Source organism: Eptatretus burgeri, chromosome 2 (assembly GCF_056783735.1).
Source record: "Eptatretus burgeri isolate ZD-2024b chromosome 2, Ebu_testis_v1, whole genome shotgun sequence".
NCBI lineage: Eukaryota > Metazoa > Chordata > Myxini > Myxiniformes > Myxinidae > Eptatretus > Eptatretus burgeri.
The window spans coordinates 4641638-4655166 of NC_140962.1; the positions used below are offsets into that span (position 1 = coordinate 4641638).

At 40.6% G+C, this 13529-nt stretch overlaps 1 protein-coding gene across 1 annotated transcript in view; it reads left to right on the top strand.

The window, feature by feature from the left end:
• Positions 1 to 13529, top strand: part of FSTL1 (follistatin like 1) — a 64686-nt gene that overhangs the window by 37461 nt on the left and 13696 nt on the right. Inside the window, exons 3-8 of the mRNA XM_085861235.1 lie at positions 4684 to 4704; positions 5568 to 5648; positions 5887 to 6016; positions 6904 to 6948; positions 10170 to 10300; positions 10687 to 10793. Coding sequence (XP_085717361.1) covers positions 4684 to 4704; positions 5568 to 5648; positions 5887 to 6016; positions 6904 to 6948; positions 10170 to 10300; positions 10687 to 10793 — 515 coding nt within the window. The remainder of the gene's footprint in view (positions 1 to 4683; positions 4705 to 5567; positions 5649 to 5886; positions 6017 to 6903; positions 6949 to 10169; positions 10301 to 10686; positions 10794 to 13529) is intronic.

The window sequence follows — 13529 nt, forward strand, 5'->3', positions numbered from 1 at the left end:
ATCTGGAATGACAAAGATTTTGCAGAAAAAACATGTTCCGGAGAGGGAAAACACTGTTACCCGCCATTTATGCCCAAGTCCTGTAGGTCGTGGATGGAAAATGGAAAATTATGACCTTTTATTTGACTGGATGTCACAATTGCCCACTATCATGATATTTCAAAGCACGTGAGTTGTAAATGTTGAAAAACTGGATGTGTTAATTCGAATTGTTCCTGCAGAAATTCAGCCTTACCTTGCGAATATTTCATTGACTGCACCAACAGTAAAAATGTGAGTTCTGTGAAAATCGTTGTCGGTGATTGTGAAGAAGACTGAGGACGAAGTGTTGTGTGCTGCCTGAGCAGATGAACCACACATAACTTTTGAATTTGGAGCATTGGCTCCAAGCCTGTGTTGTATATGTTTATAAGGGACAAGAATCTTACAAGAACGCCATCGTTTGCTCTTGAGTGTTCTTTTTGTGTCTGGGGTGTATTTATAGAGTGCCTTTTCAATGTAAATAATGTGCAGCCCAATTCCTGGAAACATTCCATTTTTCTAATCTACTCCACTGTGTTGAGTTTTGTACAAATCCAGTCAAGTTCCCATTGCTCCACCGATCTTGCAAAAGAAACAATTTGAAGCTATGAGTATAATGTCTGGCCCATGGCCTCGATTGAATGAATGAACCAACAAGGGAAATATAAATGGTCTTTTATGGACTGACGAGTGAAACTTCATGACTTTTCACTTCCTCACATTCAATTGTGAGAATTGTGAGATGTGACAAACTTTGATGTTTGTTGGATATATGAAAAATAATTGCTGCAGAAAATATTGAAATTCATATCAGCAAAAATTTTAGCTTTTTTATCAAAATATATATATTTTTTAACATTTCACTTAATGCTGTTCAAATACTGTAGTGTAAAATGGGCAAGTTTGTTTTGTCGGGTTTTTAAAAAGTAAATTGCTTTTGCAAGGTGGCTTTGAAACACCCTGAAGATAATTCATGTATTTAATGTATTTCTGACAATAAATTGGTGCAAAAATGTTGACCTTTACGTCAAGAATCATTGAGAAATTGTTGACTTTATTTAACAGTAATTTTTCAGTTCATCGTGGACCTTGTATGTCAATCGTATCCAGAAGACATTAAAATACTTTTCAATTGGAAGTAATAACCTACGAAATGTTAAAACATCAACATAATGTATGAGATGTAAACCTGGGATACCAGGATTATAAACCATCAGCACAAATGGAAAGACGCTGAAGAGGCCAACCCAAAGCAGTTAATTACCTCTACCACTGAAGGTGGACGGACGTTATAGTTTCATCCCTGTCTGTTTGTCTGTGTTTGTTACTTGACTAAAGTATTCCGCCAACTATGATGGTCTGTAGTGTTTGTTTGTTTGTCACACTATTTTTGTCCAGTTTTGAAGCAATTGTTCTGAATTTTTTTTTGTGTATGTAGATGACCGGCCAAGGACAGCAACATGCATTTTTGATCAGGATCCGGATATGGATTCTGGAATTTTTAAATGATTCATTACTATTGTGCGATAGGGCGAAAAACGATATATCGCAGGATATCTCAAAAAGTTACGAACGGGTACAGAAGAAACTTGGTGGACAGGCTGGGTGTGTGACAAGGACAAATCGATTTTATTTTGGTGAAGATCCGAATCTGGATCCAGACACGAATTAAAAAAAAATGTTTTAAGTGATTCGTCACCATTGAGAGATCAGGCCAAAAACGATATATGCCATTATATTTAAAAAAAGTTATGGACGATTTATTACAAAACTCGGTGGATGAATTGCTTCGGTGACGAGAACAAGCCAATTTGATTTAGGCTCAAGTTGGGATCCAGATTCGGCCGATCAGTGGGATACAAAACGTAAACTGTTCAGCTTGGCAGAGGTATGCACTCTACCAAATGCCATTCTACTTTGTTAAATTTCACCAAGTGTCTCTCTATGAGTGATTTCTCGTTTGCTATGATGAAAATTGAAAATGTTCATCATATGTTAGTCTCTCGTTTGTTTGTTTGTTTGTCTGTGAGCACGATAGCTCGTGAACGCTTTCAGCTATCTTCGTCAAACTTTAACAGAGGATTCCAAAGGACAAAAGTGAGGCCGCCAATATTTTTTGACTATATTTGTCTGAGGTCAACATGACGGTGACGTCATTTTCATAAAACGGATACGACCAAAAGTGTTTGCATTAATTGACGTCAAACTTGACACAAATTAGTTGAAAAACATCACCTACAAAGTGCAAGCAGATTTGATCATCCCTGATCGTTCTTAAAACGTAAGATTTCTGTATTATATGGGCTGGGGGACAGATGAGGCATTTCCAAAATGTTCTAAACTGGTGCAAAAATGTTGCTATCAGGGAGTTGGGGGGATTTTATTTGTGTGATGACCTGACCCTGGGTGCTACCAATATGTCTGTAAAATTTGGTGGAGATCGGGTCAGCCCTCTTTTTTTTCTGTTTTTCAGACGTACACGCATACAGATTCTACTTTGTTCTTTGTTCTACTTTGTTCTTAAAACCCTTTAAGGACCAAGGGACACATATGTGCCTAAACTTTAAAGTGGTGTATCTGATATTTTCCCTGCAATTTTAGATTACTTTATGTTTGTACATTGACAAACATTGCAGCAAACATTTGGTCAGAGCTTTTGTCATTTCCATAATTTTTCTTTTTTTGTTGTTGATTCGACAAACCTGTATTTTTCGTCATGCATACTCATTAATTTCACTTTGTATTCGTGATTATTACAGACAAACTAATAATAAATTTGGACTTGCATCTGAAAATTACCTTCAAAATGCTTGTGGTCCTCAAAGCATTTCTATAGTAGGATATCAACCAAATCGCAACCCTGCATAACAAGCGGCACAATATTTAGTTTGTATCTATCTGTAATATCAGTGCCGAGAAATAAAAGTTCAGCAATGTCAGGCCGATGAAAAATTTCATCAATTCTCTGTTGTTTGAGAGCAGACCAATGAACTTCGGCATTGCAAAAGGAATCTTCTTCATTCAAACAGGGTTACCCAAGGATTTTTCATCGTCCGAGGACAAATTGGAGAACATGCGCAACACAAAAGGGATCCTGTTTTAACAAACGCATGACTTGCATCGTGAGGTTCGATTCTTCATCTGATTACCAGTGCCAAAAAATAAATAATGTCCTGCCAATTTACTTTGCCAATCCAGTGAGAGCACACAGATGAGCAATACTGACGTGTAGTCCGTGGCTGTCTATCATGTGTGTTCACACGGAATGCATACACGTGAAGTACCCACGACAATTACTGCAGCATTGGGTGTTTTAATAATGATTTAAATTATGGTCAGACTGGTGTATAATTGTGATTCCGCATGTTTATATCACGTCACGTAGTCACGCACTTGTTGTTCATCATCCTGGTTTTGTTTTCTCGGTGATCTCTTGCTACAAGGTGCATCATTAAGGGGAAACAGTGATGATAGAGTGCCTTTACCTCGTTCTGTGAAATGCTACATTGGTATGATTTAATCAGTGCTGTATTATAATTAACTTCCCCTAAAAAAATTCTCAAGAGATTTTTGTGACATTGCTATCTGATTTCATGAGAAATGAGACAATTTTTGTAACACTCAAAGTAGAGTTAGTAACTAGGGCAGCCAAATACAGCCCATGCCCATCGTAAAGGAATATTCTTAAACATTGCTCATGGAGAAACTGCCAGTATGAATGCAGTGTCGTCATCCAGCGCTGCGTTTGAAAGTACAGGAGGTAATGTGGTGTACGAGTTTATACTGTTTGGAGGGGAACGTTTTGGTATGTTCACCGAGTCGGGCAGTGAAAATGGGAGATGCTGTATTTCTTTGTCTTTGCAAAGGTCTAGGCCCGTGGAGGAGCGAAACGACAAAGTAAAGCAGGTTTACAAACCACCAAGAGGTATTGATGTGGGATAGTTGGGGGCTAGGGGGGAGGCTAGGTGGACATGCATAAAGAGGAAAGGGGAATAATACAAAAATGCGTAACAATGGCCCAGAGAGGAAGAGTATGGGAAAGAATCAACATGTGTAGAAGAGATCATGAATGTGCATGGGTGAGCACATGAGTTAGTGATGGGCAGCACATTCGAGAGACTGAAATTTGGAGGACGAGACAATGGACGCAGGGAGACAATACCACAATCGGGAATGTAACGGGACGAATAAATGCTGGTGAGAAACCAGTCTGGACTTTGGTGGGGTGAGCAGGTGAGGGTTTCTTGAGGAATGTGTATGATGCGGGGTGGCTTGGGGGAGAGCAGAAGTGGAGGAAGGGAGAGGAATGAGAAGGTAGGAGGAGCAAAGCCAGATGTAAGATTCGAGAGCCCACCAAACTTGCAGCCCGTGGGAGAGGACTATAGCTTTGTTGCTTGTCATGATAACAAATTAAACATGGATGATTTAATCATGTACATGCCTTTCAATTTCGATCAACAGAATAAAAATCAAAAATCCATGCTGATGTTTGCATTTTAGGCGAGTTATTCTTTGAAGCAGTTCGGCAACATGACTGCAGTTTCTGTTTGCTACATTGTAGATCCCATTCTATGAATTGTGTCCGATGTAGCCATTGATGTGAGAGATAAATTTTGCAATTTCATTTGTATCATTGCTCTTGCTTTTCCTTCTTCCCCACAGCATTTACCCAGCAAATCACAGGTACGTCATGTTTTGTTGTATAAATACATTAATTGTGACATAGTGTATGTCCATACATAAACCACACCATGACACACAATGTAAAACTGCCTCCTGTTAAATAAATGGGTATTATGGACACGAGAGGTCACATTCAACATGGCCCGCAAGTACCTTGACGCATGCTGAGCAACCAAAAGGACTGGGATGCACTCTCATCAAACAAGCCACCCTGAAGCACACACACACACACACACACACACACACACACACACACACACACACACACACACACACACACACACACACTAAGACACACGCTTGTGCACACACATTCATCATGACACGTACTCGCTCATACACAAGCACCGTGGTGCGTGCCCGTTGAACCCCTTTCCACGAATGCCATCACAATATTGCAATGTTTGTGTTATTTATTTTGCAACACGTTAAAAATTTAATGATATCCAGAAAATTATAAAGGTTTTAAAAATATATGTTCTTGAGTATTGTTAAGATGCAAACACCGTGATATGAACAATGACATTCACATCGGCCGTTTAACATGAAAATTTGTGCTTTCACATTGCATGTTTTTTATGATGAATTAAGTCCGTGTAAGATGGTATGATTGCTTAATTTATAATATTGTAATGTCGAAAATGTTTTTTTTTTTTAATGTGCAAATGAGCAATTTAATAATGCAGTGTTAGTTCTTTCTTCTTTCTTTCAAGGGTAACCCCCCACTTTAGCAGGGAAAATGGCCTTAAAATGCTTGTTGTTGGTTGTGTTGTAGTGTTAGTTCTTTCTTTTGGTCCTTCTTTGGATTGTGCTTTCATGGACAGTTATGTCATGCAGAGTGTAATTGTTATGACTGCCTTTAGGTTTGTGCCAATGTATTCTGTGGAGCAGGGCGTGAATGCGCCATTAACGAGAATGGGCATCCCATCTGCCTTTGTATTGAGGTACGGACCCATTTTAAACACCGGCTCTTTACTTTATATTTATACGAGCAATACCAGCAACCCAGATTTTAAAAATCTCAACTAGTTCACAGAGACCTTGCAGTTGATGGAAATGCATTACTCATGTCTTCATGTTTGGACCAATCTAAACAGCAACAGAGAGCAATGTAGAGAAAATGTAAATGCAGCCTGCTACCTCAGTGATGATTTTATTTTTTTTTTTGTAAATTTATTTCAGGAGTGCCGTGGAAAGCCCCGTGTTGTGTGTGGAGACAATGAGCGTACATACATGAGCTCATGTGACCTTCACAGAGATGCATGCCTCATGGGCTCCACGATACGTATTGCTCATTCCGGACCGTGCATCGGTAGGTCGTTTGGTCACTTGCACTGTGTCCGTGTCTTGCAGACATTTTGCAATTTTTTTGCACACAGCAGTGTAAATGTGTCAAACACTTGGGTCATTTATAATGTACTAGTGTGTGCCCGTACGTGTGTGGCCATACGTGCAAACAAACAAACAAAAAAAACTTTCAAACAACCACACAGGCCGTTCCTTCGCTCTCGTAAACGACGACTGGGATTAAGGCACTGTGTTTATCTATAAATGCGCATAAGAAATGGAGAAATTATTAGAATACAGTAAGTCATCACTATCCGGAAGTGGTGCGTGCCCGTACGGAATGTTCACACGCATTCCACAAATTATCGCTTGCATTGAAGTAACAACTGCTGTGATACTTACACACAGAGTTAATTAAAATCAAGTTTACCTCCCTCTCTTTGCTTGCCATGACATTCACTGCCATTGACCATTGCCACTCCTACGCCACGGTAACTAAGGCGCCCTTTTCCCATCGGCCACGCCTACGCAGCAACGTGTCCTGTCATTGGTTTGGTAAATAAATGGCCATAACTTGGGAATCACTTGTCCGATTAATATCAAACCTTGAAAAGGCACATCCTCAGGACCCCAGCAATATACCTGGCAGGTTTCAATTAGATCGGACCAGTGGTTGTCGAGAAACAGCGGTCACAGACACACACACACACACACACACACACACACACACACACACACACACACACACACACACACACACACACACACACACACACACACACACACATTGCTGGAATTATAGATAGATTAAATAGCATAAACATAATTATATAATTTATACAATGCTCATAATTCACCAAACACCAGGTAACCAAACAAAGGGGTAACATTGAATTGTTCTCTACCACACAGAGAAACAAACCGAAGAGGAAGCAGAAGAAGCTGATTCACAACCTGGTAAAATTATTCTCTTTCTTGTATTCTAAGTGTGTTTTTCAAAGTTTATAACGAAATTTTGTTTTTGTCATATCATAAAAGTATTTGTAAAATTGGTGAACATGGGGGAAATAATGAGGTTTACCAATTATCAGACACTTTGGATATATTATACTTGCTGGGGTATCCGGCGTTGCCTGGACGGTGCTGTTCTAATCCTGTTGGTATTTTGAAGAAATCAATTTTTTTTTCGATTTTTTTTTTTATGGGGGTCTCAAACATCTCCTGACAACCACTAAGGGATAGGATCAAGGATCATTTAATATTACCTTTCACAAAGCTACAAAGACTTAGGTACTATCAAGTGATTATATATATATATATATATTCAACTTTTATTTATTTATTGCCTGAAACACTCCCTGGTGCTCACCGATGAACCTTTGAAAGTTTGACGAAGATCCGTTTGGCCATCTCTGAGAAAATGGTCTCTGCTTTGGCAGAACTGACACTCTGTCTTGAGCAGTTTCTTAGCTATGGATACAATCCTGGATGGGTCACATCACTCTGATACAGGAAGTCAGGGCAGGAATTTGTAATTTGGCTAGGGTGTTGGCGAGAGCTCTCCTACTCTTCACAAAGATCACTTTGGGATCTTTAACATCCACCAACTAATGCTGGAAGACGGGACACCCAGTATAACGTCCATCTGAGTGACAGCACACATTGATGAATTGCCCTGCCTGTGAAACACTGAGATCATCGGTTTAGCTGGGCTGAGATTGGAACCCAGGCTAGATACAGGAGCTCAGAGACAAGTGCATACCTCGAGCCCACCATCCTTCGAGCCCATTTGTGAGCTGGCTGTGCCTTAACTGTTGAACAATAGATAAACAATGAACAATGGATAACACAACTATCAAAACCTAATGTTATATACATATACATATATATATATATATATATATATATATTCAATTACTTGTACTTGTTTAGTCAATTACTGACTTGCTTACTTAATTTCTCATTTATTTTCTTACCTGCAACTTTGTGGGATAGGTTTTTCAACCAAAGGTTAAGGGTACAATCCTTGAACGAAAAGCGGTTGATGTCAGGAAAGGCATCCAGCCTTCGAAGCCTCAGCTCGTGATGAAATTTCGAAAGCATGAGCATGGTTCAGCCTGAAGTACCACGTGAGCAAGTCCGCCTGTCCACGGCAAAAAGGATCGACAACCCGGAGGAAATGAGCCGTGCAGACAAAGCGGTTGTACCCGTGATGGTGAACAGGCAGAAATTGCTCAAAGCTCCCGGCTAGATATTTTTCATTGGGAACAAAGAACGATTACAGACAAGACCGATCAATTTGGGTACGATGATGGGAAGGAGTAGATAAGTCCTTGAAATTCTGAACGGAAGAAGAGTTGATATTTGTTGTCTTCAAGAAATGATGTAGAAAGGACGGAGTACAAGCATTATCACCTGCAACAATGAAAAATGTACATTTTTCTGATCTGGGGGGGTCAAAAGGGCATCGGCGTCACTGGTGTTCTCTTCACAGAAAGATTTATACCAAAAGTGATGGAGTTAAAGCGATTCAGTCGGAGAATAATGACACTGAAAATTTTTTTGAGATGATCAATGTTGACTATAATTGAAAGTGTGTATGCGGCCAAAGCAAGTCTCGACAAAGAAGAATGAAGATCATTTTGGGATGAACTATAATAATTGGTTCAAGTAACAAGCTACAAAGAACATGCGATTTTCGGTAGAGATTTGAATGGACGTGTCGGCGAGAAACCCAAATGGATATAAAAGTGTCCACGGTGGATCCGGATATGGAGAAAGGAATGAGACGGGAGAAGCGATGGGTATGTGTGTCCTTCAAGAATACTTCAAGAAAATACAGCAATAACTCATGACTTTCACATCTATTCGTGAGAAGGAGTTTTTAAAAGAATGGTGAGCAATGCGAAAGTAACAGCTGGTGAAGAAGGTTTGATACGGTCTTGAGTGGTAGTCGGAGGTTGTTTTTTTTATTGCAAATCAAAATAAAACACAAGGCCCCCTTGGATGTGGATTCTGCGAGCAAAAGTTTGGAAGCTTTAAAGATGTGAAAAGAAGAGAAATTTCAAGAGGATCTGAAATATGAGATGAAGTTTGTAATTTCTAACGATGTGGATGAAAAATGCATTGGATGAAGACATCCACTTGTGGAATAACCACTGGCAGGTTTCACAAGGAATGAGAAATGTGGTGGTGGAATAGTAGCGTCCAAGAAGTGCTGAAACGGAATAACGAAGCTTGGAAACTGCAGTGAAAGAGTAAAGACCCTTAAGATAAAGAAGGTTTCCAACATTCGAAGAAGGAAATAGTGAGAGCAAAAAACAATATCGATTGTATGGAAACCAGACTTGGTGGAGTTCATGGAGGTTTTACTTTCGTTCCTTGTATGGATTTGTCTGGAGTACAGTTGTCTGATGCACAGCTCACTTGAGGAGGTTAAGGATGTCTCCTCTGGTGTCCCCCCCCCCTCGTTTGGAATCTGGCTGGGGCCAGACTCGGCTGCCATATGGAATGGCGGCCTCACGGGAAATGGCAGCTCCATGGGGTGCCTCATGTAGCCGGGTTGTTCCATTGGGGCTGACTAATGGCTCCACGGTGAGCCTTGAGGCCTGCTTTATGACTGGTGGAGGGAAACGGGATTGTAAGCCGGGCTCTCACTGGACAGGTGCATGCGTGTGTGTTGGACCCCTCCCCAAGCAGACATTCCCCCATTGTAGGCTCGATTGGCTGCTGTCAGCCACCATGATTGAGTGGTGCACCAGAGTGGGGGAGGGGGTTGTGGCCCCCAGGAGGTGGAAGTGGGGTTGGGGGGGGGGGTAATGGGGAAAATCAGTGGGAGAATTTAAATTGTTGTCCCATCAGCAAGGTGGAGGGTAAAAAAAAACAGATCATTTCCTCTTTCACAAAGTGTTATTTCGGGCTGTTTCACTTTCTATCGTTCAAATTGTTTGTATAGGTCAATTGTTGTCCTGATTATCTTCCTTCATGATGACCTTTCCTACGACAGAAGTTTGCCAGCCCGTGTGGCTCCAGGAATAGTTCCACCGATGATTCAAGACCGTACAAGATCAATGATTTTTGTTCCACATCAAACAATTTGCACTAAAACTGCCTTAATTTACTCAAGACGTAACATTTGATACGAAACACCAGGTTTGATTATTCCTACCTCTCCACAGTTGCATGCCTGCAGGCAGACCGAGAGGCTTTGCGTCAAGTTTTGATACAGCAGTTGGAAAAATATGTGGTCCCAAGAGGCTGGCTTGGTGGAGGTGTAGACTTTCGACAAGTTATTGAGAAACAATTCCAGGTCAGAAGCTCTTCACCTCTTAATTTGATCTCGGCATTTGTGAAATACAGTCATAAGTCTAATCATGTTAATTTGATGTTGTTTATACTTGGAATCTTGATTGGTCATTGGTGTTAATTCCTTTTGAATTTAGTCTGTGTAGCTGTACCGGTGTGCATCCAGATCCAGAAGTGGTGGGGCCAAGGAAGCAAATGTGGGATGGCACTCCGAGGGAGTGACCTGCCATGATCCAATGTGCTTTTTGAGTTTGCTCGTGCTGACAATGAACCATGTTGATCAACTCCAAGGAGCAATACTGATTCCTGGGAACATACCAGTTTTTAATGTTCTTGCAGGAGTATAATTATTTATCAATGGGAATTTGTTGTCTGAAATCTCCATTACAGGCTGTAGATGGGGGCGATGGCAAGTTGGACTCTTCAGAACTCCTTGATCTCTTGAAAGAACCTTCACGAACTGCTCATCCACCGTCGTCAAGGCAGGACATCGTCAGGTTTGTTGTGTGGAGATGGGTGAAGGGTTTGGTGAAGCTGAAGTTCCGTCTGAGATCTGAGATGTAGCGGTCGAGACTAACGAAGGAGAAGTGGAGTGATTTCCTAAGAAACTAAGAACATTGTAAAACTTTTAAAATGCAGTCAGTTTTAACCCATTTACTTCAAGTAGTGTTACATTCAAAGTACACCACATGACCACACCCATGTGAAATAAATAAATAACAAATGCTCCAGCATACGACATCGCTGGGGCGCCTTCGGGGACCCGGTGATGCTGCCCTGCAGCACATGGAGTCAGAATTGGGAGGGAGTGGTGTACAATAATTGATGGATTAATTGATTAATTATGCATTTCAATATAAAATGGACATTATCAAAGCTTTTCGACTTGCACTCCTCAGAATAAAACTGTAAGCAGATGAAGGAGAAGCACCAACCCTCAATTATAAAGTTATAATGTAATGTCCTCAACGTTGATTGGTTGAAAGAAAGAAAGGATGGGATTACCTGATTGGTGTAACCATGGAGTATCATCAATGATGAGTAGGTGAAAATGAATCATCATGAGTAATGATTAGGCGGAGATGAATCACCCCAATACCAGCAGAAACATAATGCTAATTAGCTGACGGCTAGTTGGGGGGAGGGGGAGTGGTTTTCATGATGACTCCATGTTGACTGTGGTTCAGTTGTCACACAGTCAAGCCATCATTGTCAAAATCGATATAAGCTTCAGATAAATTATTTCTGTCGACAAAGAATGGGATTGTTTGACCTGATGAATGTGGCATCCATTGCACGAAGGTGAGATAAACTGCGTCCGCTACTCATGATTTTTAAACCAGCCGATACGATATTGCTCTGCACACTGAGGGTTACTCAGTAAATGGTAACCAATTGCAGAGGCACAGGGAAGAGTTGTACGATGTACATTCTTACAGGCACGAGTCGGTTGTCTCTGTTCGGATGACTGATCCCGTCTGATCCCCAAAGGGACGTGTTGTTCAATGTGATCCATCAATCTCAAAGATGTGCGGCCCACGTACCTCGCATCACACTGGCACTGAAATTCACAAATTAATCTTACTTGCATGAAAGGCGGCCAGAACATCCTTTTGGACTCACAGAAGCAACCGGCGGGTGGTGACAATCACTCATGGTTGAACAACAGAGTAACAATGTCAAATTTTTCCTAGGTAGACGTTCCAAGGTCCTTTCTTTCTCTCAACCAATCAACATTGACTATCTTACATTGTGACTTCATAAACAAGAGTTTGCTGCTGCTTCTTCATCCCCTTGTGGTTTTATCCTGAGGAGTGCAAGTGGAAAAGCTTTGATAATGTCCATTTTATATTGAAATACATATTTAAATTTTGTTGTCCTAATTGAATTGATAAATTGCAGAATTAAAATCAATAAATAGTAATGATAAAATAATTAATTTCTCAATCAATTGGCTAATAGCATACCAATTGGCCAAAACCACGACTGTTTCATCTGAATGTGTAACTTTTTGAAAATTAAGTAATTCATCGAAAAATTAATAATTAATCGATTAATTGATTAATCAATAAATCAAAATACTCTTTATAGCCAAATCACTTGTTCCTTCTTGTGTCCAAATATCAGCTTCCCAGCTCAAAGTGTGTCTGAGATATTGCCGAGATAAGAAAGAAAATAAATAAGGAATTAATAAATCGATAATAATGAAGTAATTAATCAATTAATTGACGAATCAAAAAATGAAAAAAAATAGTTTTTGTCAAAGCACATCTTCACTTTTGTCCCAAAATTTGAACTTCCCAGCTCAAAGGATGGCTGAGATATCACCCGAACGAACAAACAAACAAACAAGGAAACGGAGTACTCCCTTCCTTCAGCACCACCTGGTGATGACATCATGCATCACCTTGATATGGAATTGGGAAGGAGCGGTGTGCAATATTCTGAAATTATTTCTAAGTTGATATGGATGCTTACATAAAGAATACAGTTTTGTGCTGCTCACTTCTGACTTCGATCCTCTCACCCTCTTGTAGCTCCATTCTCCCCATCCCACCCACTCCCCACCCCACCCCACCCCACTGCTAGGCAGACTGCAGCTCTGTCACTCTCTGCTGATTGGGAATTGATAAGATGCTGATCTGATAAATGGAACATTTCAGTTCTGGAAAATCTCACGATCTCACCCTGCCACTCTGGAAGGATAGCAAAACTACCCCCCCCCTCCCCCAACTGTCTATTTACATGGTCTGTCACTGGAAGATGTTCAATCTCTCGAACTTCTAAGCCATGCTATCATTATTGACATCTCGTGGGCCAACAAAATAGCAAAGCTGGCCTCCAAAGCCAGCCGCAGACTGGGTATCCTCCATCAATCCAAGTCTTTCCTTGGAAAATCAGAGATTACCCACCGTCGATAAGACCATTGTTTGTATCACAATGGAGTACTGCTCTTCTCTATGGAATGTCGCTCCAACATCACATCTGTCTCTCTGGGATTCTGCGAAATCTGAAGCTTTCAACATTATTGGAAACTCCCACAATGAGACCGAAGCACAATGTCTGTTGTTTTCACATTGCAGACAAGTTGGTGGTCTCTGTTTCTTACCACCCCTTCTCCGATGTTGGTTCCTCTGCTTTCTCATTCCTCCAGCAACTCCAGGATACAATAATTCTTCAAGTAACCCCCTGGTTAAACTTATCTTACAAATTACAGTTAATTTACAAATTCC